At 43.3% G+C, this 27,810-nt stretch overlaps 1 protein-coding gene across 2 annotated transcripts; it reads left to right on the top strand.

The window, feature by feature from the left end:
- Positions 1 to 73: 73 nt before the first annotated feature.
- LOC120019080 (solute carrier family 22 member 16-like) lies at positions 74 to 27,810 on the top strand. Of its 2 annotated transcripts, none has more exons than XM_038962320.1 (8): positions 74 to 194; positions 1,722 to 2,204; positions 8,344 to 8,461; positions 9,305 to 9,863; positions 11,316 to 11,443; positions 25,297 to 25,406; positions 26,875 to 26,974; positions 27,096 to 27,810. In XM_038962320.1, the coding sequence occupies exons 1-8, from the start codon at positions 94 to 96 to the stop codon at positions 27,276 to 27,278; spliced, it is 1,782 nt and encodes a 593-aa protein (XP_038818248.1). In that variant the 5' UTR covers positions 74 to 93; the 3' UTR covers positions 27,279 to 27,810. The 2 variants fall into 2 exon arrangements, with proteins under 2 accessions (XP_038818248.1, XP_038818250.1); XM_038962322.1 differs by having other exon boundaries at positions 75 to 194; positions 1,871 to 2,204.

Genomic DNA, 27,810 nt, shown 5'->3' with positions numbered 1-27,810 from the left:
GTTCGTCGCACTAAGTGGAAATTTCCCCTAAGCGTGCCCCTCCTACCCGCGTCCAGTAAAAGCCAACATTTACAAATTGTCAGTGGCGAGTCGATGCAGAATCCGCTACTCACTGGAGCGAGAGGCGCGCGAAATACCTGTCAAGGAATTATGAGCGTGGATCGTCTATTTGATGAGCTTGGACACTTCAAAAGGTACCCAGAACAATAATGTCATTTCCACTTAAATTGCATTGAATTAACATAACTAATATCATAAACTTATTTTGTCCAGAGACTCTTTCATGTTTACTCGACAACCCTCCCTTGGCATATGACGACCTTACACCCCTCTTGTAGACAACATGGTTATTTTTATAGAACTACGGCGATTATTGTTCTATTGATGTGTAGTTAGCCTACATAGTAAGTATTGTAGTCCTTATAGTAAATGTTTCTTTATTTCTCTCTGCTAACAAAAGACAGCAGCTTTCTTCCTTCAAGTTGGTCTGAACTTGATTTTGGAGAGAAACATATGTAGTGCATTGCATCATTGGCGCGTTAAAATTGGATAAACATTCTCCATTAGAATAGCCTATAGTTCTTTGTTTCATTCTCACTATATTCAAAACACTTGATGTAGACCTATATTCAATGTTTTTTTTTTTTGTACATGGAGAATATTCTGTTTTTGTTAGGCTACTTAATAAAGAAAAAAAACCTCATTGTTTTTATATTACAGTAGGCTATCATAAATGATTGGGTGTCATTTTACTTCATTGTGCATTCATCAATCAGGGTGAAGTTATTTCTATGTGTTGGATAGTAAAGGGTTTCATTCCTTTGATGCAACTTCCTCATGTTGTCCTTTTATTGAACCCCTCGATTCCAGAACATAACTCCCCTCATCTCTCCTCCTCCTAGGTTCCAGAACATAACTCCCCTCATCTCTCCTCCTCCTAGGTTCCAGAACATAACTCTCCTCATCTCTCCTCCTCCTAGGTTCCAGAACATAACTCCCCTCATCTCTCCTCCTCCTAGGTTCCAGAACATAACTCCCCTCATCTCTCCTTCTCCTAGGTTCCAGAACATAACTCCCCTCATCTCTCCTCCTCCTAGGTTCCAGAACATAACTCCCCTCATCTCTCCTCCTCCTAGGTTCCAGAACATAACTCCCCTCATCTCTCCTCCTCCTAGGTTCCAGAACATAACTCCCCTCATCTCTCCTCCTCCTAGGTTCCAGAACATAACTCCCCTCATCTCTCCTCCTCCTAGGTTCCAGAACATAACTCCCCTCATCTCTCCTCCTCCTAGGTTCCAGAACATAACTCCCCTCATCTCTCCTCCTCCTAGGTTCCAGAACATAACTCCCCTCATCTCTCCTCCTCCTAGGTTCCAGAACATAACTCCCCTCATCTCTCCTCCTCCTAGGTTCCAGAACATAACTCCCCTCATCTCTCCTCCTCCTAGGTTCCAGAACATAACTCCCCTCATCTCTCCTCCTCCTAGGTTCCAGAACATAACTCCCCTCATCTCTCCTCCTCCTAGGTTCCAGAACATAACTCCCCTCATCTCTCCTCCTCCTAGGTTCCAGAACATAACTCCCCTCATCTCTCCTCCTCCTAGGTTCCAGAACATAACTCCCCTCATCTCTCCTCCTCCTAGGTTCCAGAACATAACTCCCCTCATCTCTCCTCCTCCTCAATTCCAGAACATAACTCCCCTCATCTCTCCTCCTCCTAGGTTCCAGGCATGTCTGTACTTTGCTGCTGTCTTCCAGGCCATAGCCTGTGGAATCCACTACCTGGCCTCTGTGTTCCTTGTGGAGAGGCCAAGCTTTGTCTGCGCACCGCCCGGTAACGTAACTGACGTCCTGTACGGGAACTACACAGGTGCTTCCCTGGAGGAGGTGCTGCCGTTCTTTAAACCGGCGAACGGGCCCATGGTGGTGCGGACTGCGGAGGGCAAACAGTGGGAGCTCAGCACCTGCCAGCGAACCCAGCGGATTAACCCCACAGACTTTACCTACGAGCAGCTCGTCAACAGGACGACAGAGAAGTGCGACAGGAACTACCATTACGTGTACGACCACAGCGAGGTGTATCAGAGCATCGTGACAGACTGGGACCTAGTGTGTGACAGGGAATGGCTGGCCAAGCTGTGTCAGCCCACTTTTATGATTGGTGTGCTGGTCGGAGCGCTGGTGTTCGGGGACATCGCTGATAGGTAAGAGGAGCTTTCCCCACCTACCTATTCCCAAATATGGGGAATGTGTCTGCCCCCTGCGGTGCCCCTCCCCAGCTGTGCCCCTGTACCCTGTCCCTCCCTGGCTGTGCCCCTGTACCCTGTCTCTCCCTGGCTGTGCCCTGTACCCTGTACCCTGTCCCTCCCTGGCTGTGCCCCTGTACCCTGTCCCTCCCTGGCTGTGCCCCTGTACCCTGTCCCTCCCTGGCTGTGCCCCTGTACCCTGTCCCTCCCTGGCTGTGCCCCTGTACCCTGTCCCTCCCTGGCTGTGCCCCTGTACCCTGTACCTCCCTGGCTGTGCCCCTGTACCCTGTCCCTCACTGGCTGTGCCGCACAGCGCAGGGAAAGCTGTGACACACTGGTCTGGAAAGGAGGCCATTTGTTAATGCAATATTCACTCAGAAATTCACATTTTTGGATTTGAAAATCCAGTGAGTGTTTTGAGTGAGAAAGAAACAGAGAGCCAACCAGTAAAAGCACAGCCCCCTTAATCAACACATTGTGCCGACAACATCAAAGAGCCATTCCAGACTCTGAAGTCAGGAGGACTTTGAGAGTTAGGTGTTACCCAGACTATCCTGAAAGGCCCAGGGGATATAGATGTACTGAGGGAAAGATAGAGGGATAGATGGGCCAGGTGTTAGGGGTGAGGGTTTATGGGCCTGGTGTGAGGGTTTATGGGCCTGGTGTTAGGGGTGAGGGTTTATGGGCCTGGTGTGAGGGTTTATGGGCCTGGTGTTAGGGGTGAGAGTTTATGGGCCTGGTGTGAGGGTTTATGGGCCTGGTGTTAGGGGTGAGGGTTTATAGGTCTGGTGTTAGGAGTGAGGGTTTATGGGCCTGGTGTTAGGGGTGATGGTTTATGGGCCTGGTGTGAGGGTTTATGGGCCTGATGTGAGGGTTTATGGGACTGGTGTTAGGGGTGAGGGTTTATGGGACTGGTGTTAGGGGTGAGGGTTTATGGGCCTGGTGTTAGGGGTGAGGGTTTATGGACCTGGTGTGAGGGTTTATGGGCCTGGTGTTAGGGGTGAGAGTGTATGGGCCTGGTGTGAGGGTTTATGGGCCTGATGTTAGGGGTGAGGGTTCATGGGCCTGGTGTTAGGGTTTATGGGCCTGGTGTTAGGGGTGAGGGTTTATAGGTCTGGTGTTAGGGGTGAGGGTTTATGGGCCTGGTGTTAGGGGTGAGGGTTTATGGGCCTGGTGTGAGGGTTTATGGGCCTGGTGTTAGGGGTGAGAGTTTATGGACCTGGTGTTAGGGGTGAGGGTTTATGGGCCTGGTGTTAGGGGTGAGGGTTTATGGGCCTGGTGTTAGGGGTGAGGGTTTATGGGCCTGGTGTTAGGGGTGAGGGTTTATAGGTCTGGTGTTAGGGGTGATGGTTTATGGGCCTGGTGTGAGGGTTTATGGGCCTGGCGTTAGGGGTGAGAGTTTATGGGCCTGGTGTGAGGGTTTATGGGCCTGGTGTTAGGGGTGAGGGTTTATAGGTCTGGTGTTAGGGGTGATGGTTTATGGGCCTGGTGTTAGGGGTGAGGGTTTATGGGCCTGGTGTGATGGTTTATGGGGTGAGAGTTTATGGGCCTGGTGTGAGGGTTTATGGGCCTGGTGTTAGGGGTGAGGGTTTATAGGCCTGGTGTTAGGGGTGAGGGTTTATGGGACTGGTGTAAGGGGTGAGGGTTTATAGGCCTGGTGTTAGGGGTGAGGGTTTATGGGCCTGGTGTGAGGGTTTATGGGCCTGGTGTTAGGGGTGAGGGTTTATGGGCCTGGTGTGAGGGGTGAGGGTTTATGGGCCTGGTGTTAGGAGTGAGCGTTTATGGGCCTGGTGTTAGGGGTGATGGTTTATGGGCCTGGTGTGAGGGTTTATGGGCCTGGTGTTAGGGGTGATGGGTTATGGGCCTGGTGTGAGGGTTTATGGGCCTGGTGTTAGGGGTGAGGGTTTATGGGCCTGGTGTTAGGGGTGAGGGTTTATGGGCCTGGTGTTAGGAGTGAGGGTTTATGGGCCTGGTGTTAGGGGTGATGGTTTATGGGCCTGGTGTTAGGGGTGATGGTTTATGGTCCTGGTGTGAGGGTTTATGGGCCTGCTGTTAGGAGTGAGGGTTTATGGGCCTGGTGTTAGGGGTGATGGTTTATGGTCCTGGTGTGAGGGTTTATGGGCCTGGTGTTAGGGGTGATGGTTTATGGGCCTGATGTCAGGGTTTATGGGCCTGGTGTGAGGGTTTATGGGCCTGGTATTAGGGGTGATGGTTTATGGGCCTGGTGTGAGGGGTGAGGGTTTATTCTCAGCGGGTCCGTAGAATCTCCCGAGCCTACTCTCCTCATCTCTCAAACCCATCAGTCTTCATGTCACCTCTTTCTCAGGCCAGAACAGAAAAACAGGCAAACAGAGTGTGAAAGTGTGTGTTTGGGTAACAGTGTGTGTGGGGGTTCAGAGAGGCTTTTCCGTGAGTGAATCTGACACTACAGGGTAACAGCCAGTCGACAGCCAGAGAGACAGTTTAAGACTCTTGGTACAGTGTGGACATACAAGACCCCTGGCAGGATAACGCCCAGTTGTCCAGACTAGAGGTCGACCGATTAATCGGAATGGACGATTAATTAGGGCCGATTTCAAGTTTTCATAACAATCGGAAATCGGTATTTTTTTACACCTTTATTTAACTAGGCAAGTCAGTTAAGAACACATTCTTATTTTCAATGACGGCCTAGGAACGGTGGGTTAACTGCTTTGTTCAGGGGCAGAACGACAGATTTTTACCTTGTCAGCTCGGGGATTCAATCTTGCAACCTTCCGGTTAACTAGTCCAACGCTCTAACCACCTGCCTCTCATTGCACTCCACGAGGAGCCTGCCTGTTACGCGAATGCAGTAAGAAGCCAAGGTAAGTTGCTAGCTAGCATTGTTTTTTATAAGATAAGTTTAATCAATCAATCAATCATAATCACTAGTTAACTACACATGGTTGATGATATTACTAGTTTATCTAGCGTGTCCTGCGTTGCATATAATCGATGCGGTGCGCATTCGCGAAAAAGGTACCTAACCATAAACATCAATGCCTTTCTTAAAATCAATACACAAGTATATATTTTTAAACCTGCATATTTAGTTAATATTGCCTGCTAACATGAATTTCTTTGTGTCACTTCTCGTGCAACAGAGTCAGGGTATATGCAGCAGTTTGGGCCACCTGGCTCGTTGCGAACGGTGTGAAGACTATTTCTTCCTAACAAAGACAGCCAACTTCGCCAAACGGGGGATGATTTAACAAAAGCGCATTTGCGAAAAAAGCACAATCATTGCACGAATGTACCTAACCATAAACATCAATGCCTTTCTTAAAATAAATACACAGAAGTATATATTTTTAAACCTGCATATTTAGCTAAAAGAAATCCAGGTTAGCAGGCAATATTAACCAGGTGAAATTGTGTCACTTCTCTTGCGTTCATTGCACGCAGAGTCAGGGTATATGCAACAGTTTTGGCCGCCTGGCTCATTGCGAACTAATTTGCCAGAATTTTACGTAATTATGACATAACATTGAAGGTTGTGCAATGTAACAGGAATATTTAGACTTATGGATGCCACCCGTTAGATAAAATATGGAACGGTTACGTATTTCACTGAAATAATAAATGTTTTGTTTTCGAGATGATCGTTTCCGGATTCGACCATATTAATGACCTAAGGCTCGTATTTCTGTGTGTTATTATGTTATAATTAAGTCTATGATTTGATAGAGCAGTCTGACTGAACAATGGTAGGCGCCAGCAGGCTCGTAAGCATTCATTCAAACAGCACTTTCATGCGTTTTGCCAGCAGCTCTGCTGTTTATGACTTCAAGCCTATCAACTCCCGAGATTAGGCTGGTGTAACCGATGTGAAATGGCTAGCTAGTTAGCGGGGTGTGCGCTAATAGCGTTTCAAACGTCACTTGCTCTGAGACTTGGAGTAGTTGTTCCCCTTGCTCTGCATAGGTAACGCTGCTTCGAGGGTGGCTGTTGTCGATGTGTTCCTCGTTCGAGCCCAGGTAGGAGCGAGGAGAGGGACGGAAGCTATACTGTTACACTGGCAATACTAAAGTGCCTATAAGAACATCCAATAGTCAAAGGTATATGAAATACAAATGGTATAGAGAGAAATAGTCCTATAATTCCTATAATAACTACAACCTAAAACTTCTTACCTGGGAATATTGAAGACTCATGTTAAAAGGAACCACCAGCTTTCATATGTCCTCATGTTCTGAGCAAGAAACTTAAACGTTAGCTTTTTTTACATGGCACATATTGCACTTTTACTTTCTTCTCCAACACTTTGTTTTTGCATTATTTAAACCGAATTGAACATGTTTCATTATTTATTTGAGGCTAAATTGATTTTATTGATGTATTATATTAAGTTAAAATAAATGTTCATTCAGTATTGTTGTAATTGTCATAATTACAAATACATTTTTAAAAATCGGCCGATTAATCGATATCGTTTTTTGGTCCTCCAATAATCGGCATCGTTATCGCCGTTGAAAAATCCTAATCGGTCGACCTCTAGTCCAGACAGGACAGGAGAGGCCTGCCAAAGCCAGAAGAGGTACCTGGATCCAGCTACAGCTAGGTCCCTAGCCTGAGTCATGGTCTAGGTGTCCACTATTTAGAGAATGGGGCACTCAGTTGAACCCTCATGCCCACAAACCCATTCCCTGAGCTGGGACTGAGGGGTGAGGGTGTGCCTACCTGGGCTGTATCGTTATGGGCTGTTGGATAGTTTTTTAGGCAGTTTTTGAGATTCTAATAAGGCATTTTGGCCTCTTATTTGTGACTGATAGTGATGACCCATGCAGAAGAGTGGCAGCCTGTGGTGTTGTGAAACTGTTTGTGTTGTGGATTGGAACCTATATATTACCAGTTCAAAGTTCCATAGTGTGTTCACTTTAAATGTTGTCGCTATGCATTCTATGCTGCTTGTGTGTACTTTGGCTGGACAACCTTGTGGTACCAGTCAATATGGTGGGGTATAGGACAGCATGGCATTAAGAGATCACATCCTATTCAGTGACGGGGAAGATGACGAGTTAGATTGTGTCGTAGTTAGACAGACTACTAGACTACTTCCATGCTCATACACTGGGGCAGTATGAATGTGTCATTAGCCAACTTGTTCATTGATTTTGTTCTATCTAGTCTGGCGGCCTTGAGGCACATGCAGGCAGGTACACACACAAACAAACACACAACCTACACACCTATGAACTCAGCCACTACTGTTGTATAGTGATGTACAATTTCAACCCAAACTGCTGCTCTGTGGCTGACCCTGTGGCTGACCCTGTGGCTGACTCTGTGGCTGACTCTGTGGCTGACCCTGTGGCTGACCCTGTGGCTGACCCTGTGGCTGACCCTGTGGCTGACCCTGTGGTGCTCCCAACTTGTTGTCTAACATTATTTTAACCAATATTTGTTCTGTTCTAGATCAATGCCTTGAGTCACATGAAGTCACGTACTCACACAACAAACAAACCGACTCAATCACAACTTCTGTGTGGCGATGTGCAATTCCCAGTCAGCAATACATACCTCTTATTTTGCGCTCACTTCATATGAGCTTGTGTGACATTGAATAGTTGTCTCTCAACTCTTCGCATGTCGTCAGATACAGTAGATAGCAGAGGGCCTTTTTTGTAAATACATGAAGTATGTCTCTACAACAGGTGTCAATCAGACGGCCAAGCGGGCGGTTTGAGTAAAAGTGTACTCAAAATGACTAAAACCAAATCCAAACTGTGTAGAAATTATAATTGACCTACATTCACACAGTGTCTTGAGTGTGTCCAGCTCGCTAATAATAACTGAAATGACAGTCCGGGAGCATCGAAAATTCCTAAAACGATGGATAAAGGACTGTTTTCTGACAGAATGTGGCCCCCATGGCAAAATTTGTTTGACAACCCTGCTCTGGAACTTATGGCTCAGTCAGGATGACAGTCAGCCACAACACAGGCCTTGGTGCAACTATTTAACTGTACACCCTAACAAGTAATCCTAACTTTTCACATTCTCTCCCCCCCCCCCCTCTCTCTCTCCCTCTCCTTCTCTCTCTCTCTCCTCTGTCTCTCTCTCCTCTGTCTCTCAGGGTTGGCAGACAGAGGATCCTGATGATCACCAGCCTGTGCCAGTTTGTGTTTGGTGTAAGCGTGGCATTTACGGGGAACTACTACCTATTTATGTTCATACGCTTCCTGCTCGCCATGGTGAGTGTGTGTGTGTGGAGAGGAATGTAGTGTAAGGCCTGCAGTAGGGAGACACTCAATAAAATATTCTCTTATGGAGAAACTTTACTTGACATTTCAAACTCATCTCCCATAGACATACTGTGAGTTCTTGATTTATGCAGAAGTCAAGTTCAGGAATGCAGTTATATTCATACATTAGTTAGTATTCATACAGTATTTGTATTTGTCAGTATTAGATTATGTGTCTAAAAGGAATGGCAGGTTGTACTGGAAGGAAAGGGAGAGGGTCGTTAATATTAGCAGGCCACAAGGCTATAAAATGTTGCTTACATAGTAGGTCCTATGTTGTGCCCAGACACAAACCCTCCCTGTGCTGCTCATAACAGAACACATATACACACATTCTCAGTCTTACAGCCAGGTGTCTGTTCAACCCTACATTCTCTCTGACCATAGGCCATATTCTGTTGTTCGTATTGTGGTCTGTAAACCCTGTAAGAGTTACAGATTTGAAAGGCCGTTTTAGAAACCCCAAGCACAACCGACCAGACTATTTCCTGTGTATCTATGTTAGCGTGTGTGTGCATGTTTATGCTAATGCTTGTATGTCTGTGAGCTGTTTGGGCTAATATCTGGGTCATTCCCTGAGGATAAGGTCTAACCACAGTCTGCTCTCAGGATCTATTTACTAAACACAGACCAGAGGATAACACACATCAGAGACTTGTGTCAGGCATTAGATTTATGCATCAAGAGTAAAGTGTGTGTGTGTGTGTCTGTCTCTGTGTGTGTAGCCTATATGTGATTTGAGGCTCTTGCCCTGTGTTGTGTTCCAATGTCCCCCCCCCTCCCTTTCTGCAGGTGTCTAGTGGCTACCTTGTGGTGGTGTTTGTGTACGTGACCGAGTTCACCGGCAGCAAGGTGCGCACATGGACCTCCATGCACGTGCACGCCGCCTTTGCCACGGGCGTCATGATGGTAGCGATCATGGGCTACCTGGTGCGGACCTGGCGGAGCTATCAGATCATCCTCTCCACCTGCACCTCCCCCTTCCTCTTCTTCTGCTGGAAGTTCCCAGAGACGCCCTTCTACTTGATGGCTAAGGGGAGGCTCCAGGAGACTCAGGTCTTGCTGGACTCCATTGCCCGCTTCAACGGGCTGGAGCCTGGCCGCCTGAGGGCCGGGAACCTCCTGGAACCCGAGGAGGCTCTGCTGGAGAAGGAGGTGGCAGCGGGGGTAGCCCAGCCGGCAGAGCCCGAGAAGAAGCTGAGCATCCTGGACCTGTTTGGGACATGGAGGATGGCGTGGAGGACAGTGACGGTGGGGGCCGTGTGGTTCATCAGCAGCCTGGGCTACTACGTCTTCTCCCTGGGCTCTGTTAACCTGGGGGGCAACCAGTATATCAACCTCTTCCTGGCTGGTGAGACTGTGATGGGGGTGTGTGTGGGTGGGGCATATGATGTGTATGTACTGTGTTAGGGGTGATTATAGGAGTGACCACCAAGCTGTATATATTTAGGGGAGTGACCACCAAGCTGTATATATTTACTTCCCTATCAAGCAAAAATGTATTCATATAGTACATGTAGATGGTCATGGACAGATGAGCATTCTATACACTGAACTAAAGCTGCTGAACTCTACTACTGTATATGTGGCTGATGTTGATACTGAGACAGTATGGGCTGGCTGAGGTAGCTATAGACAGACAGACAGACAGACAGACAGACAGGGAGTGTTGTGTGGTGCTGCTGCTAGGTGTTGCTGGTACTGCTGCTAGCTGGTGTTGCTGCTGCTAGCTGGTGGTGCTGCTAGCTGGTGTTGCTGCTGCTAGCTGGTGGTGCTGCTAGCTGGTGTTGCTGCTGCTAGCTGGTGGTGCTGCTGCTAGCTGGTGTTGCTGCTGCTAGCTGGTGGTGCTGCTGGTATCTGGTGCTGCTGCTAGCTGGTGTTGCTGCTGCTAGCTGGTGTTGCTGCTGCTAGCTGGTGCTGCTAATTCAGGCTCCTACAGCGACAGACAAAGGTGTGTTTATACAGACACAGCTGCTTTTGGCCATGTAAACACGGTCTGTGTCTGGTCTGTCCCATGGCTCTGCCTGTTGACTATTCTGTGTTTACTATTCTGTTTATTCTACAGGAAGGATACTTGACAGAATACTGCTTTGGGCATGTTAATGTCTGGGCACCTACACTGTAAACAGACAACTGTTTAAAACTGGATGTGCCGTTGGATGTATACATAGTTTTAAAGTCATTACCTAATGTGTGTGTGGTGAGCAACAGAACTAGTTTTCTCCAGTTCTGGTTTCATTAAGGGCAGATCAGGGCCATTTCCCAAAAGCATCGTAAGCACTAAGATAATCTTTTGTACATTTAGTTTCAGTGGAATTACAATTATCTTAGTGCTACAATGCTTTTGGGACCTGCCCAGGTCAGTAAGATACAATATCTTTTTTAACCATGATTCACTTTGTTAGACACAAAAATATCTCACTACTGTAGATTTTTAGGCTAGGTACTTGTGGGATGTAATGAGGGCAATGAGAATAATGTAATAAGCCTATATTGTGTTTGGAAGATATGTGTTTGAAGAAAGAGCCACAAACCCCACTTCCTGCTCAGAGTAAGCCTAGCTGTCTGTGGCCCTCTTTTTGGCTGCACTTTAGATCAATTGTGAAACTCAGAGGAAGTGCATCTAGCAAGCTCTTTTCTCTATGCTCTTAAGTATCAAAGATTAAACAGTCTCGTCACTAGGACCTTTCAGTCAAATTACGGGCAATGCTGGCCCAGTTCCAGATGTCACCTCACAGAATGTCACAATGCCAGCCATGCCCGCTGTCTTGCTCTGACATCCTTTGTGATTGTCTGTTTCCAGGTGCGGTGGAGTTCCCCTCCTACCTGATTGGCTGTTATGCGATGGACCGGGTGGGCAGGAAGAGGACATGTGCTCCGGCTCTGCTGCTGACTGGAATGGCCTGCATGCTCATCATTGTGGTGCCAAACGTATGTACAAGTAATCACGTGTGTGTCTGTGGGTATGTGTGTGTATGTGTGGGTGTGTGTGAGCGAGAGAGAAATCAAAGGATAGGAGCAAGTGTGACAAATCCCTTAAAGCCACTATTATTAAAACAAGGAAAGGAGTCAACATTATACCACAGGGTCAGCCTACCCTGACTACCTGGTCTTATTTACCCAGAGTGCACAGTGATATGAATTGAGCTAATCCAATCTGTCCCGTCCGTCTTAAGTCAGTCTTGTGGTAATGTGTGTGTTTTGACACATGCTACACATCTTCACTGCAGAACGTTTCAAACCTAATGTGACCCTGGAGATCCGTCTGAGACTTGAACAGATGGATGGAGGGTAACCATTCAGGATTCATTTTAGTAGAAATGGCCTGTGCACAGAAGTTTACATGCCCTGACCTAAACCCTTCACCTTAAACCTATCTCTAACTGTAACCTGACCAACACTGGCCAATATGTGTGCATGTGCGCGTGCGTGTGTGTTTCTAAGTGGTGGGATTCAACAGGTTTGTTCCAGCAGCAGCCAATAGTTTTCTGCCCTCAGCAGGGAGGGATCTCCATATCTGTTACTAATGGGCCGTAGCCAGGCACATGCACAGATGGGCTCTATCTTTAGCCAAAGGGCCAAGAAATCAACCTGCTCCTCCAAACGCCTGTGCACAGCCCTGTCCACCACAGCCGCAGGCCACCAGAGAGAGAGAGGCCTGTTATAGTATAGTCTACTGTGGATTTGCTGCGTCATGGAAACAGCCTGAGTTATAGTACTGCAGGTGCACTAGGTCAGATTGGTTGAGCTGGAGGAGAGTTATACTGCCATACTCCATCCCAGTGTTCATTTGGTACTATTTTTTGACTATTTTTAAGTCATTTTGACTATAATACCATTAAGTCTTAGTCACATTTTTGTAATTTGAATAATGATTTAGTCTAGTTATTGTCAAAATTATGAAAACAGTGGGCATTTTAGTCATCTAATGCCCTTTCTTTTTAGTCAGAATTTTCGTCACATCACATTTGTACTGCCTCAATAACCTACAGAACAAATGAATCACTGACTTCCGTGTTCACAAACATGCATAGCTTTTCCTACCTATTTTTCTGCATAAAATCCTATCGCATGCTTCTCTTCCCAGAAGAACACATTACTCTGCAGCAGATTAAAAATCACACCCCTTGACAGGGCTCTAACATTTTCCCCTGTGCCACCAACTTTTTCAGTTGGTGGCACCAGCCCATGATTTGGTCTCCCCAGTTCTCTTTAGCGGGATAACGCAAAAAAAGTGTTATCATTAAAATCAAATCAAGAATGTATTTGTCACATGCGCCTAATACAACAGTTGTAGACCTTACTGTGAAATGCTTACTTACAAGCCCTTAACCAACAATGCAGTTCAAGAAATCGAATCAAACAAAAAGTAACACAAGAAATATACATAACAATAACGAGGCTATATACAGGGGGTACCGGTACTGAGTCAGTGTACAGGGCTACAGGTTAGTCGAGGTAATTTGTGAAGTGTCTATTCATAGATAATGAACAGTGAGTAGCAGCAGTGTAAAAACAAAGGGGGGGAGGGGTCTTCAATATAAATTGTCCTGGTGGCCATTTGATTAGTTGTTCAGCAGTCTTAAGGCTTGGGGGTAGAAGCTGTTAAGGAGCCTTCTGGATCAAGACTTGGCGCTCCGGTACCACTTGCCATGCGGTAGCAGAGAGAACAGTCTATGACTTGGATGACTGGAGTCTTTAAACATTTTTGGTGCCTTCCTCAGACACCCGTCTAGTATATAGGTCCTGGATGTCAGGAAGCTTGGCCCCAGTGATGTACTGGGCCGTACGCACTACCCTTTGTAGCGCCTTACGGTCAGATGCTGAGCAGTTGCTATACCAGGTGGTGATGCAACCGGTCAGGATGCTCTCTATGGTGCAGCGGTAGAACTTTGAGGATCTGGGGACCCATGCCGAATCTTTTCAGTCTCCCGAGGGGGAAAAGTTGTTGTCGTGCCCTCTTTACAACTGTCATGGTGTGTTTGGACCATGATAGTTTGTTGATGTGTTAATGGGGGCGTGTTTGGGACCCCTTTTCCTATAGTCCACGATCAGCTCCTTTGTCTTACTCACATTGAGGGAGAGGTTGTTGTCCTGGCACCACACTGCCAGGTCTCTGACCTCCTCCCTATAGGTTGTCTCATCGTTTTCGGTGATCAGGCCTACCACTGTTGGGTCGTCAGCAAACTTAATGATGGTGTCAGAGTCGTGCTTGGCCACACTATCATGGATGAACAGGGAGTACAGGAGGGGACTAAGCACGCACCCCGGAGGGGCCCCAGTGTTGAGGATCAGCGTGGCAGCGTGTGTTGTTGCCTACCCTTACCAACTGGGGGCGGCCCATCAGGAAGTCCAGGATCCAGTTGCAGAGGGAGGTGTTTAGTCCCAGGGTCCTTAGCTTAGTGATGCGCTTTGGAGGCACTATGGTGTTGAACGCTGCGCTGTAGTCAATGAACAGCATTCTCACATAGGTGTTCCTCTTGTCCAGGTGGGAAAGGGCAGTGTGGCGTGCGATTGAGATTGCGTCATCTGTGGATCTGTTGGGGCAGTATGCGAATTGGAGTGGGTCTAGGGTTTCTGGCATGATGGTGTTGATGTGAGCCATGACCAGCCTTTCAAAGCACTTCACCGACGTGAGTGCTACAGGGCGGTAATCATTTAGGGTTACCTTCACTTTCTTAGGCACAGGGACTATGGTGGTCTGTTTGAAACATTTAGGTATTACAGACTCGGCCAGGGAGAGGTTGAAAATGTCAGTGAAGACACTTGCCAGTTGGGGTCCGTGCATGCTTTGTGTACACGTCCTGGTAACCGGTCTGGCCCCGCGGCTTTTGAATGTTGACCTGTTTAAAGGTCTTGCTCACATCGGCTACGGAGAGCGTGATCACACAGTCATCCGGAACAGCTAGTGCTCTCATGCATGCTTCAGTGTTGCTTGCCTCGAAGCGAGCATAAAAGGCATTTAGCTTTTAGGCTCGCATCACTGGGCAACTCACGCGTCACTGGGCAACTCTTTGCTAGGTTTCTCTTTGTAGCCCTGCCACATCCGACGAATGTCAGAGCCAGTGTAGTAGGATTCAATCTTAGTCCTGTATTGACGCTTTGTCTGTTTGATGGTTCGTCTGAAGGCATAACGGGATTTCTTATAAGCGTCCAGATTAGTGTCCCGCTCCTTGAAAGCGGCAGCTCTAGCCTTTAGCTTGGTGCGGATGTTGTCTGTAATCCATGGTTTCTGGTTGGGAAATGTACGTACGGTCACTGTGGGGACGACGTCGATGATGCCCTTACTGATGATGTTGGTGACTGAGGTGGTATACTCCTCAATGCCATTGAATGAATTCTGGAACATATTCCAGTCTGTGTTAGGAAAACAGTCCTGTAGCGTAGCATCACCTTAAAGTAATTTGCAGTGTTTTAGATTATGCAGTAGACTACTGAGATGGTAGGCTTTAGCAATAAGGCACAAGGAGGTGTGGTATATGGCCAATATACCACGGCTAAGGACTGTTCTTATGCACAACGCGGAGTGCCTGAATACAGCCCTTAGCCGTGGTATATTGGCCATATACCACAAACCCCCAAGGTCTCTTATTCCAATTATGAACTGGTTACCAACGTAATTAGAGCAGTAAAAATGTTTTTGTCATATCTGTGGAATGTGTTCTGATATACCATGGCTGTCAGCAATCAGCATTCAGGGCCGAGTTTATAATATTCAATTAATAAGTGTCACACCCTGGCCTTTGTTATATTGATTTTCTTTATTAGTTTAGTTAGGTCAGGGTGTGACATGGGATGTTTGTGTGTTTTTGTCTAGTTTAGGGTGTGTGTATTGTTTAGGGGGTTTTGTAGAATGTATGGGGTTGTGTTCAGTGTAGGTGTTTAGGAAAGTCTATGGTTGCCTGATTTGGTTCTCAATCAGAGACAGCTGTTTATTGTTGTCTCTGATTGGGAGCCATATTTAAGGCAGCCATAGGCTTTAGGTGTTTGTGGGTAATTGTCTATGTTGAACGTTAGTAGCTTGTGTGTGCACTTTCGTTTATTAGCTTCACGGTCGTTTATTGTTTTGTTAGTTTTGTAAGAGTGTTTCGTTTCGTGTTACGTCTTCGTCTAATAAAAGGAAGATGTATTTCTCTCACGCTGCGCCTTGGTCCACTCATTATCCTCAAGACGATCGTGACAATAAGTTGTTTCATTTAACATGTCCAAGCAGGAATACATGATTCACGATATTGTGATGTGCAACCTAACCTATTGATTGTCATTCATTATTATTTGACAATAGGCTTTTGCTTTTACTGTTAAAATAGGGTTCCAGAATATTATGAATTTTGTGGTTCAATAGAGATGAATTTGCCTACATCTTTATGTGAACTAATATCATAGGCAAATTTATTTTGGGGCTTATTCACCACATGAGGAAGTGAAAACTCCAAACACATTAACTAGATGGCTAACAGTAAATATAATACCCACTGCTAGTAGTCATGTACTAATATAACAGTACATATAATACCCACTGCTAGTAGTCATGTACTAATATAACAGTAAATATAATACCCACTGCTAGTAGTCATGTACTAAAAAACAGTAAATATAATACCCACTGCTAGTAGTCATGTACTAATATAACAGTAAATATAATACCCACTGCTAGTAGTCATGTACTAATATAACAGCACATATAATACCCACTGCTAGTACTGTAGTCATGTACTAATCTAACAGTACATATAATACCCACTGCTAGTACTGTAGTCATGTACTAATCTAACAGTACATATAATACCCACTGCTAGTAGTCATGTACTAATCTAACAGTACATATAATACCCACTGCTAGTAGTCATGTACTAATCTAACAGTACATATAATACCCACTGCTAGTAGTCATGTACTAATATAACAGTACATATAATACCCACTGCTAGTAGTCATGTACTAATCTAACAGTACATATAATACCCACTGCTAGTAGTCATGTACTAATCTAACAATACATATAATACCCACTGCTAGTAGTCATGTACTAATCTAACAGTACATATAATACCCACTGCTAGTAGTCATGTACTAATATAACAGTAAATATAATACCCACTGCTAGTAGTCATGTACTAATCTAACAGTACATATAATACCCACTGCTAGTAGTCATGTACTAATATAACAGTACATATAATACCCACTGCTAGTAGTCATGTACTAATCTAACAGTAAATATAATACCCACTGCTAGTAGTCATGTACTAATATAACAGCACATATAATACCCACTGCTAGTACTGTAGTCATGTACTAATCTAACAGTACATACAATACCCACTGCTAGTACTGTAGTCATGTACTAATCTAACAGTACATATAATACCCACTGCTAGTAGTCATGTACTAATCTAACAGTACATATAATACCCACTGCTAGTAGTCATGTACTAATCTAACAGTACATATAATACCCACTGCTAGTAGTCATGTACTAATATAACAGTACATATAATACCCACTGCTAGTAGTCATGTACTAATCTAACAGTACATATAATACCCACTGCTAGTGGTCATGTACTAATCTAACAGTACATATAATACTCACTGCTAGTAGTCATGCACTAATCTAACAGTACATATAATACCCACTGCTAGTAGTCATGTACTAATATAACAGTAAATATAATACCCACTGCTAGTAGTCATGTACTAATCTAACAGTACATATAATACCCACTGCTAGTAGTCATGTACTAATCTAACAGTACATATAATACCCACTGCTAGTAGTCATGTACTAATCTAACAGTACATATAATACCCACTGCTAGTAGTCATGTACTAATATAACAGTACATATAATACCCACTGCTAGTAGTCATGTACTAATATAACAGTAAATATAATACCCACTGCTAGTAGTCATGTACTAAAAAACAGTAAATATAATACCCACTGCTAGTAGTCATGTACTAATATAACAGTAAATATAATACCCACTGCTAGTAGTCATGTACTAATATAACAGCACATATAATACCCACTGCTAGTACTGTAGTCATGTACTAATCTAACAGTACATATAATACCCACTGCTAGTACTGTAGTCATGTACTAATCTAACAGTACATATAATACCCACTGCTAGTAGTCATGTACTAATCTAACAGTACATATAATACCCACTGCTAGTAGTCATGTACTAATCTAACAGTACATATAATACCCACTGCTAGTAGTCATGTACTAATATAACAGTACATATAATACCCACTGCTAGTAGTCATGTACTAATCTAACAGTACATATAATACCCACTGCTAGTAGTCATGTACTAATCTAACAATACATATAATACCCACTGCTAGTAGTCATGTACTAATCTAACAGTACATATAATACCCACTGCTAGTAGTCATGTACTAATATAACAGTAAATATAATACCCACTGCTAGTAGTCATGTACTAATCTAACAGTACATATAATACCCACTGCTAGTAGTCATGTACTAATATAACAGTACATATAATACCCACTGCTAGTAGTCATGTACTAATCTAACAGTAAATATAATACCCACTGCTAGTAGTCATGTACTAATATAACAGCACATATAATACCCACTGCTAGTACTGTAGTCATGTACTAATCTAACAGTACATACAATACCCACTGCTAGTACTGTAGTCATGTACTAATCTAACAGTACATATAATACCCACTGCTAGTAGTCATGTACTAATCTAACAGTACATATAATACCCACTGCTAGTAGTCATGTACTAATCTAACAGTACATATAATACCCACTGCTAGTAGTCATGTACTAATATAACAGTACATATAATACCCACTGCTAGTAGTCATGTACTAATCTAACAGTACATATAATACCCACTGCTAGTGGTCATGTACTAATCTAACAGTACATATAATACTCACTGCTAGTAGTTCATGCACTAATCTAACAGTACATATAATACCCACTGCTAGTAGTCATGTACTAATATAACAGTAAATATAATACCCACTGCTAGTAGTCATGTACTAATCTAACAGTACATATAATACCCACTGCTAGTAGTCATGTACTAATCTAACAGTACATATAATACCCACTGCTAGTAGTCATGTACTAATCTAACAGTACATATAATACCCACTGCTAGTAGTCATGTACTAATATAACAGTAAATATAATACCCACTGCTAGTAGTCATGTACTAATCTAACAGTACATATAATACCCACTGCTAGTAGTCATGTACTAATCTAACAGTACATATAATACCCACTGCTAGTAGTCATGTACTAATATAACAGTACATATAATACCCACTGCTAGTAGTCATGTACTAATCTAACAGTACATATAATACCCACTGCTAGTGGTCATGTACTAATCTAACAGTACATATAATACTCACTGCTAGTAGTCATGTACTAATATAACAGTAAATATAATACCCACTGCTAGTAGTCATGTACTAATCTAACAGTACATATAATACCCACTGCTAGTAGTCATGTACTAATCTAACAGTACATATAATACCCACTGCTAGTAGTCATGTACTAATCTAACAGTACATATAATACCCACTGCTAGTAGTCATGTACTAATCTAACAGTACATATAATACCCACTGCTAGTAGTCATGTACTAATCTAACAGTACATATAATACCCACTGCTAGTAGTCATGTACTAATCTAACAATACATATAATACCCACTGCTAGTAGTCATGTACTAATCTAACAGTACATATAATACCCACTGCTAGTAGTCATGTACTAATCTAACAGTACATATAATACCCACTGCTAGTAGTCATGTACTAATATAACAGTACATATAATACCCACTGCTAGTAGTCATGTACTAATCTAACAGTACATATAATACCCACTGCTAGTAGTCATGTACTAATCTAACAAGTACATATAATACCCACTGCTAGTAGTCATGTACTAATCTAACAGTACATATAATACCCACTGCTAGTAGTCATGTACTAATCTAACAGTACATATAATACCCACTGCTAGTAGTCATGTACTAATCTAACAGTACATATAATACCCACTGCTAGTAGTCATGTACTAATCTAACAGTACATATAATACCCACTGCTAGTAGTCATGTACTAATATAACAGTACATATAATACCCACTGCTAGTAGTCATGTACTAATCTAACAGTACATATAATACCCACTGCTAGTAGTCATGTACTAATCTAACAGTACATATAATACCCACTGCTAGTAGTCATGTACTAATCTAACAGTACATATAATACCCACTGCTAGTAGTCATGTACTAATATAACAGTACATATAATACCCACTGCTAGTAGTCATGTACTAATCTAACAGTACATATAATACCCACTGCTAGTAGTCATGTACTAATCTAACAGTACATATAATACCCACTGCTAGTAGTCATGTACTAATCTAACAGTACATATAATACCCACTGCTAGTAGTCATGTACTAATATAACAGTACATATAATACCCACTGCTAGTAGTCATGTACTAATCTAACAGTACATATAATACCCACTGCTAGTAGTCATGTACTAATCTAACAGTACATATAATACCCACTGCTAGTAGTCATGTACTAATCTAACAGTACATATAATACCCACTGCTAGTAGTCATGTACTAATATAACAGTACATATAATACCCACTGCTAGTAGTCATGTACTAATCTAACAGTACATATAATACCCACTGCTAGTAGTCATGTACTAATCTAACAGTACATATAATACCCACTGCTAGTAGTCATGTACTAATCTAACAGTACATATAATACCCACTGCTAGTAGTCATGTACTAATATAACAGTACATATAATACCCACTGCTAGTAGTCATGTACTAATCTAACAGTACATATAATACCCACTGCTAGTAGTCATGTACTAATCTAACAGTACATATAATACTCACTGCTAGTAGTCATGTACTAATATAACAGTAAATATAATACCCACTGCTAGTAGTCATGTACTAATCTAACAGTACATATAATACCCACTGCTAGTAGTCATGTACTAATCTAACAGTACATATAATACCCACTGCTAGTAGTCATGTACTAATCTAACAGTACATATAATACCCACTGCTAGTAGTCATGTACTAATCTAACAGTACATATAATACCCACTGCTAGTAGTCATGTACTAATCTAACAGTACATATAATACCCACTGCTAGTAGTCATGTACTAATCTAACAGTACATATAATACCCACTGCTAGTAGTCATGTACTAATCTAACAGTACATATAATACCCACTGCTAGTAGTCATGTACTAATCTAACAGTACATATAATACCCACTGCTAGTAGTCATGTACTAATCTAACAGTACATATAATACCCACTGCTAGTAGTCATGTACTAATCTAACAGTACATATAATACCCACTGCTAGTAGTCATGTACTAATCTAACAGTACATATAATACCCACTGCTAGTAGTCATGTACTAATCTAACAGTACATATAATACCCACTGCTAGTAGTCATGTACTAATATAACAGTACATATAATACCCACTGCTAGTACTGTAGTCATGTACTAATCTAACAGTACATACAATACCCACTGCTAGTACTGTAGTCATGTACTAATCTAACAGTACATATAATACCCACTGCTAGTAGTCATGTACTAATCTAACAGTACATATAATACCCACTGCTAGTAGTCATGTACTAATCTAACAGTACATATAATACCCACTGCTAGTAGTCATGTACTAATATAACAGTACATATAATACCCACTGCTAGTAGTCATGTACTAATCTAACAGTACATATAATACCCACTGCTAGTGGTCATGTACTAATCTAACAGTACATATAATACCCACTGCTAGTAGTCATGTACTAATATAACAGTAAATATAATACCCACTGCTAGTAGTCATGTACTAATCTAACAGTACATATAATACCCACTGCTAGTAGTCATGTACTAATCTAACAGTACATATAATACCCACTGCTAGTAGTCATGTACTAATCTAACAGTACATATAATACCCACTGCTAGTAGTCATGTACTAATATAACAGTAAATATAATACCCACTGCTAGTAGTCATGTACTAATCTAACAGTACATATAATACCCACTGCTAGTAGTCATGTACTAATCTAACAGTACATATAATACCCACTGCTAGTAGTCATGTACTAATATAACAGTACATATAATACCCACTGCTAGTAGTCATGTACTAATCTAACAGTACATATAATACCCACTGCTAGTAGTCATGTACTAATCTAACAGTACATATAATACCCACTGCTAGTGGTCATGTACTAATCTAACAGTACATATAATACCCACTGCTAGTGGTCATGTACTAATCTAACAGTACATATAATACCCACTGCTAGTAGTCATGTACTAATCTAACAGTACATATAATACCCACTGCTAGTAGTCATGTACTAATATAACAGTACATATAATACCCACTGCTAGTAGTCATGTACTAATCTAACAGTACATGTAATACCCACTGCTAGTAGTCATGTACTAATCTAACAGCACATATAATACCCACTGCTAGTACTGTAGTCATGTACTAATCTAACAGTACATACAATACCCACTGCTAGTACTGTAGTCATGTACTAATCTAACAGTACATACAATACCCACTGCTAGTACTGTAGTCATGTACTAATCTAACAGCACATATAATACCCACTGCTAGTACTGTAGTCATGTACTAATCTAACAGTACATACAATACCCACTGCTAGTACTGTAGTCATGTACTAATCTAACAGTACATATAATACCCACTGCTAGTAGTCATGTACTAATCTAACAGTACATATAATACCCACTGCTAGTAGTCATGTACTAATATAACAGTACATATAATACCCACTGCTAGTAGTCATGTACTAATATAACAGTACATATAATACCCACTGCTAGTAGTCATGTACTAATCTAACAGTACATATAATACCCACTGCTAGTAGTCATGTACTAATATAACAGTACATATAATACCCACTGCTAGTAGTCATGTACTAATCTAACAGTACATATAATACCCACTGCTAGTAGTCATGTACTAATCTAACAGTACATTTGTATTTGCAGCCTGCTACCCTATACACTCACAAAGGCCGATGCGCATTTCGCACGCATTGTATCTTAAAGCCATATCAAATATCTTGGCTGCAAAATAGTTGCTTTTGAGCTCATTATTAAGAGATGACAAATAAAAAAATATACTAACGGAAAGCTGAGAACAACAGTAGGTGTTTCCAAAGCTATGTATTTCCCACAAATAGATTTTTAAATGTTATACAATCAGAAGCCTTTTTTCTCTCTCCCCAGCAGAACAGGCCCCAATGAAACAGGCCCAGAGGCTGGGCAGACACTTTCATTAGAGGAATCATGAGGACAATGTACTTTACTGATTTTAGCCAGCCAAAAAATTTGACATTTTGAAACTTTTGAGTGGGAAGACCATGTAACGAATGTTCAGCTCGCATGTGAACAATTCCACATTTAACTTGTATTAACCTGTTATTATCCTACCTGAGTGGATATACAGTTGAAGTCGGAAGTTTACATACACTTAGCTTGGAGTCAGTAAAACTCGTTTTTCAACCACTCCACTAATTTCTTGTTAACAAACTATAGTTTTGGCAAGTCGGTTAGGACATCTACTTTGTGCATGACACAAGTAATTTTTCCAACAATTGTTTACAGACAAATTATTTCACTTATAATTCACTGTATCACAATTCCAGTGGGTCAGAAGTTTACATACACTAAGTTGACTGTGCCTTTAAACAGCTTGGAAAATTCCAGAAAATGATGTCATGGCTTTAGAAGCTTCTGATAGGCACTTTTTTAAATTATTATTATTATTTTTAAATTACGCCCTTTTCTCCCCAATTTTCGTGGTATCCAATTGCTAGTAATTACTATCTTGTCTCATCGCTACAACTCCCGTACGGGCTCGGGAGAGACGAAGGTCGAAAGCCATGCGTCCTCCGAAACACAACCCAACCAAGCCGCACTGCTTCTTAACACAGGTCGCCTCCAACCCGGAAGCCAGCCGCACCAATGTGTCGGAGGAAACACCGTGCACCCGGCTCCCTTGGTTAGCGCGCACTGCGCCCGGCCCACCACAGGAGTCGCTGGTGCGCGATGAGACAAGGATATCCCTACCGGCCAAACCCTCCCTAACCCGGACGACGCTAGGCCAATTGTGCGTCGCCCCATGGACCTCCCGGTCGTGGCCGGCTGCGACAGATCCTGGGCGCGAACCCAGAGTCTCTGGTGGCGCAGTTAGCGCTGCGATGCAGTGCCCTAGACCACTGCGCCACCCGGGAGGCCCTCTGATAGGCTAATTGATTGGAGGTGTACCTGTGGATGGATTTCAAGGCCTACCTTCAAACTCAGTGCCTCTTTGCTTGACATCATGGGAAAATCTAAATAAATTAGCCAAGACCTCAGAAAAAAAATTGTAGACCTTCACAAGTCTGGTTCATCCTTGGGAGCAATTTCCAAACGCCTGAAGGTACCACGTTCATCTGTACAAACAATAGTACGCAAGTATAAACACCATGGGACCACGCAGCCGTCATATCGCTCAGGAAGGAGACGCGTCCTAGAGATGAATGTACTTTGGTGCGAAAGGTGCAAATCAATCCCAGAACATCAACAAAGGACCTTGTGAAGATGCTGGAGGAAACAGGTACAAAAGTATCTATATCCACAGTAAAACGAGTCCTGTATTGACATAACCTGAAAGGCCGCTCAGCAAGGAAGAAGCCACTGCACCAAAACCGCCATAGAAAAGCCAGACTACGGTTTGCGACTGCAAATTTGTGGGCAGAACTCAAAAATTGTGTGCAAGCATGGAGGCCTACACACCTGACTCAGTTACACAAGCTCTGTCAGGAGGAATGTGCCAAAATTCACCCAACTTATTGTGGGAAGCTTGTGGAAGGCTACCTGAAACGTTTGACCCAAGTTAAACAATTTAAAGGCAATACTACCAAATACTAATTGAGTGTATGTACACTTCTGACCCACTGGGAATGTGATGAAAGAAATAAAAGCTGAAATAAATAATTCTCTACTATTATTCTGACATTTCACATTCTTAAAATAAAGTGGTGATCCTACCTGACCTAAAACAGGGAATTTTTACTAGGATTAAATGTCAGGAATTGTGAAAAACTGAGTTTAAATGTATTTGGCTAAGGTGTATGTAAACTTCTGACTTCAACTGTATATTTATATAGTGGATATATTGCGATGATACTCTTTCCGTGCATGAGCAGATAGCTCAGCCAGGGAGGGATGCCAAAGACCGAGAGGAGTGAGGAGGAGACGGAGAGGAGAGAAAGAGGGGAGGGGTGGTGGGAACAAACTGAATTTCCTCCTTCACTGGGAGAAAAGCAAACCTTTTTTTAAAGATCACACTACTATTTCTCAGTTTAAAGATCATAGCTTATTTCCTCAGGTTGAAATGATGTATTCCAGCTCTAACTAGTTGTTGACTGATTCAGGGCTAAGGTGATCCGTTAGTGTCTGTGATGTGATTGGCTGAGTAATCAGGAAACAGATGTTTGGAATTGTTTACAGTCTTATTGATTGCTCTCTTCTCGCTCTCTATTGCTCACTCTCTGTCTATCTTCCTCCCCTCTCTTTCTCTGGTACTTCCTGTCTCCCCTCCACCTCCTTTGTTCTCCTTCTTTTTGTTCTTCAGGACATCGAGGTGTTAGCCATCTTCCTCAGTATGACAGGGAAGTTTGCTATTGCCATCGCCTTTGGCCTCATCTACTTGTACACATGTGAGCTCTACCCAACCATCATCAGGTACAGTAAACACTGTGAGCTCCACCCAACCATCATCAGGTACAGACAGGACACACTGTGAGCTCTATCCAACCATCATCAGGTACAGACAGGACACACTGTGAGCTCTATCCAACCATCATCAGGTACAGACAGGACACACTGTGAGCTCTATCCAACCATCATCAGGTACAGACAGGACACACTGTGAGCTCTATCCAACCATCATCAGGTACAGACAGGACACACTGTGAGCTCTATCCAACCATCATCAGGTACAGACAGGACACACTGTGAGTTCTATCCAACCATCATCAGGTACAGACAGGACACACTGTGAGCTCTATCCAACCATCATCAGGTACAGACAGGACACACTGTGAGCTCTATCCAACCATCATCAGGTACAGACAGGACACACTGTGAGTTCTATCCAACCATCATCAGGTACAGACAGGACACACTGTGAGCTCTATCCAACCATCATCAGGTACAGACAGGACACACTGTGAGCTCTATCCAACCATCATCAGGTACAGACAGGACACACTGTGAGTTCTATCCAACCATCATCAGGTACAGACAGGACACACTGTGAGCTCTATCCAACCATCATCAGGTACAGACAGGACACACTGTGAGCTCTATCCAACCATCATCAGGTACAGACAGGACACACTGTGAGCTCTATCCAACCATCATCAGGTACAGGCAGGACACACTGTGAGCTCTATCCAACCATCATTAGGTACAGACAGGACACACTGTGAGCTCTATCCAACCATCATCAGGTACAGACAGGACACACTGTGAGCTCTATCCAACCATCATCAGGTACAGACAGGACACACTGTGAGCTCTATCCAACCATCATCAGGTACAGACAGGACACACTGTGAGCTCTATCCAACCATCATCAGGTATAGACAGGACACACTGTGAGCTCTATCCAACCATCATTAGGTACAGACAGGACACACTGTGAGCTCTATCCAACCATCATCAGGTACAGACAGGACACACTGTGAGCTCTATCCAACCATCATCAGGTACAGACAGGACACACTGTGAGCTCTATCCAACCATCATCAGGTACAGACAGGACACACTGTGAGCTCTATCTAACCATCATCAGGTACAGACAGGACACACTGTGAGCTCTATCCAACCATCATCAGGTACAGACAGGACACACTGTGAGTTCTATCCAACCATCATCAGGTACAGACAGGACACACTGTGAGCTCTATCCAACCATCATCAGGTACAGACAGGACACACTGTGAGTTCTATCCAACCATCATCAGGTACAGACAGGACACACTGTGAGCTCTATCCAACCATCATCAGGTACAGACAGGACACACTGTGAGCTCTATCCAACCATCATCAGGTACAGACAGGACACACTGTGAGATTCTTCTATCCAACATACTTAATGTATCCTGACAGATGCTATCAATTGTATTAAAGTGTGTTCTCCCCTTAGGTCCCTGGCGGTGGGCAGTGGCAGTATGATGTGTCGTGTGGGCAGTGTGGTAGCTCCTTTCTGTGTCTACCTGGCTGACATTTGGCAATTCCTACCACAGGTAAACAACAGACACATATATACAGATAGAGCATATATTCTGATTATGATAACATACCCTTACACATTTTTCTTCTTCCACTAACTCAATTTCCTTTTCTCCTGTCTTTCCTCTCCCATAGCTGATTGTGGGGATCCTGGCATTTATAATAGGTGTTCTGACCCTGTGGTTACCAGAGACGCTGGGTGAGCCCCTGACCAGCACCATGGAGGAAGCTGAGGCTCTAGGCAGGAAGAAGAACCCCGAGGTGGGCAAGAAAGACCCTGAGGAAGGGATGGAGATGAACTTGAACCAGAGCAACTAGCTGGATGTCAAGCCTTGAGTGACACCTCTCCACCAACCAGAGAGAAGGAGTGGTCCACGAATACAGAGAGAGGGAGGGGGGAGGGAGGGAGGGGGAGAGGGAGAGACTGACTCTGACTACTGTAAACGGTGCCAAGAAACCAACAAAAACCAACAACATCTAAATTAGAACAAGTAGGACTTTTTATAATAAAGTATTTTTTGACATTTTGTTCTGCAAAGTGACCCATTTCAGAGCTGGTATCCTCTGGTTGAGCCAGCCAACCTCTGAGTGCCTTGGCTGCAGCTGTTTACATAGAGACAGAGGGAAGTGAAGTTTATTCATCACATCTTAGTCTCCTGATGAGAGCCACATGAAAATGAGCCTCATGATCGGCATTGACGTAATGTGTGCCTTCCAATCACATCAACCAATGAATTCACACATAGCGAGACAATCTTAAGTGCTGTGTGTGCTGTGTGTGCTGTGTGTGCTGTGTGTGCTGTGTGTGCTGTGTGTGCTGTGTGTGCTGTGTGTGCTGTGTGTGCTGTGT

The sequence above is a fragment of the Salvelinus namaycush genome, chromosome 24 (genome assembly GCF_016432855.1).
Source record: "Salvelinus namaycush isolate Seneca chromosome 24, SaNama_1.0, whole genome shotgun sequence".
NCBI classification, from domain to species: Eukaryota; Metazoa; Chordata; class Actinopteri; order Salmoniformes; family Salmonidae; genus Salvelinus; species Salvelinus namaycush.
Note: the sequence above shows the minus strand (reverse complement) of the source record. Positions and strands in the feature narration are given on the sequence as shown.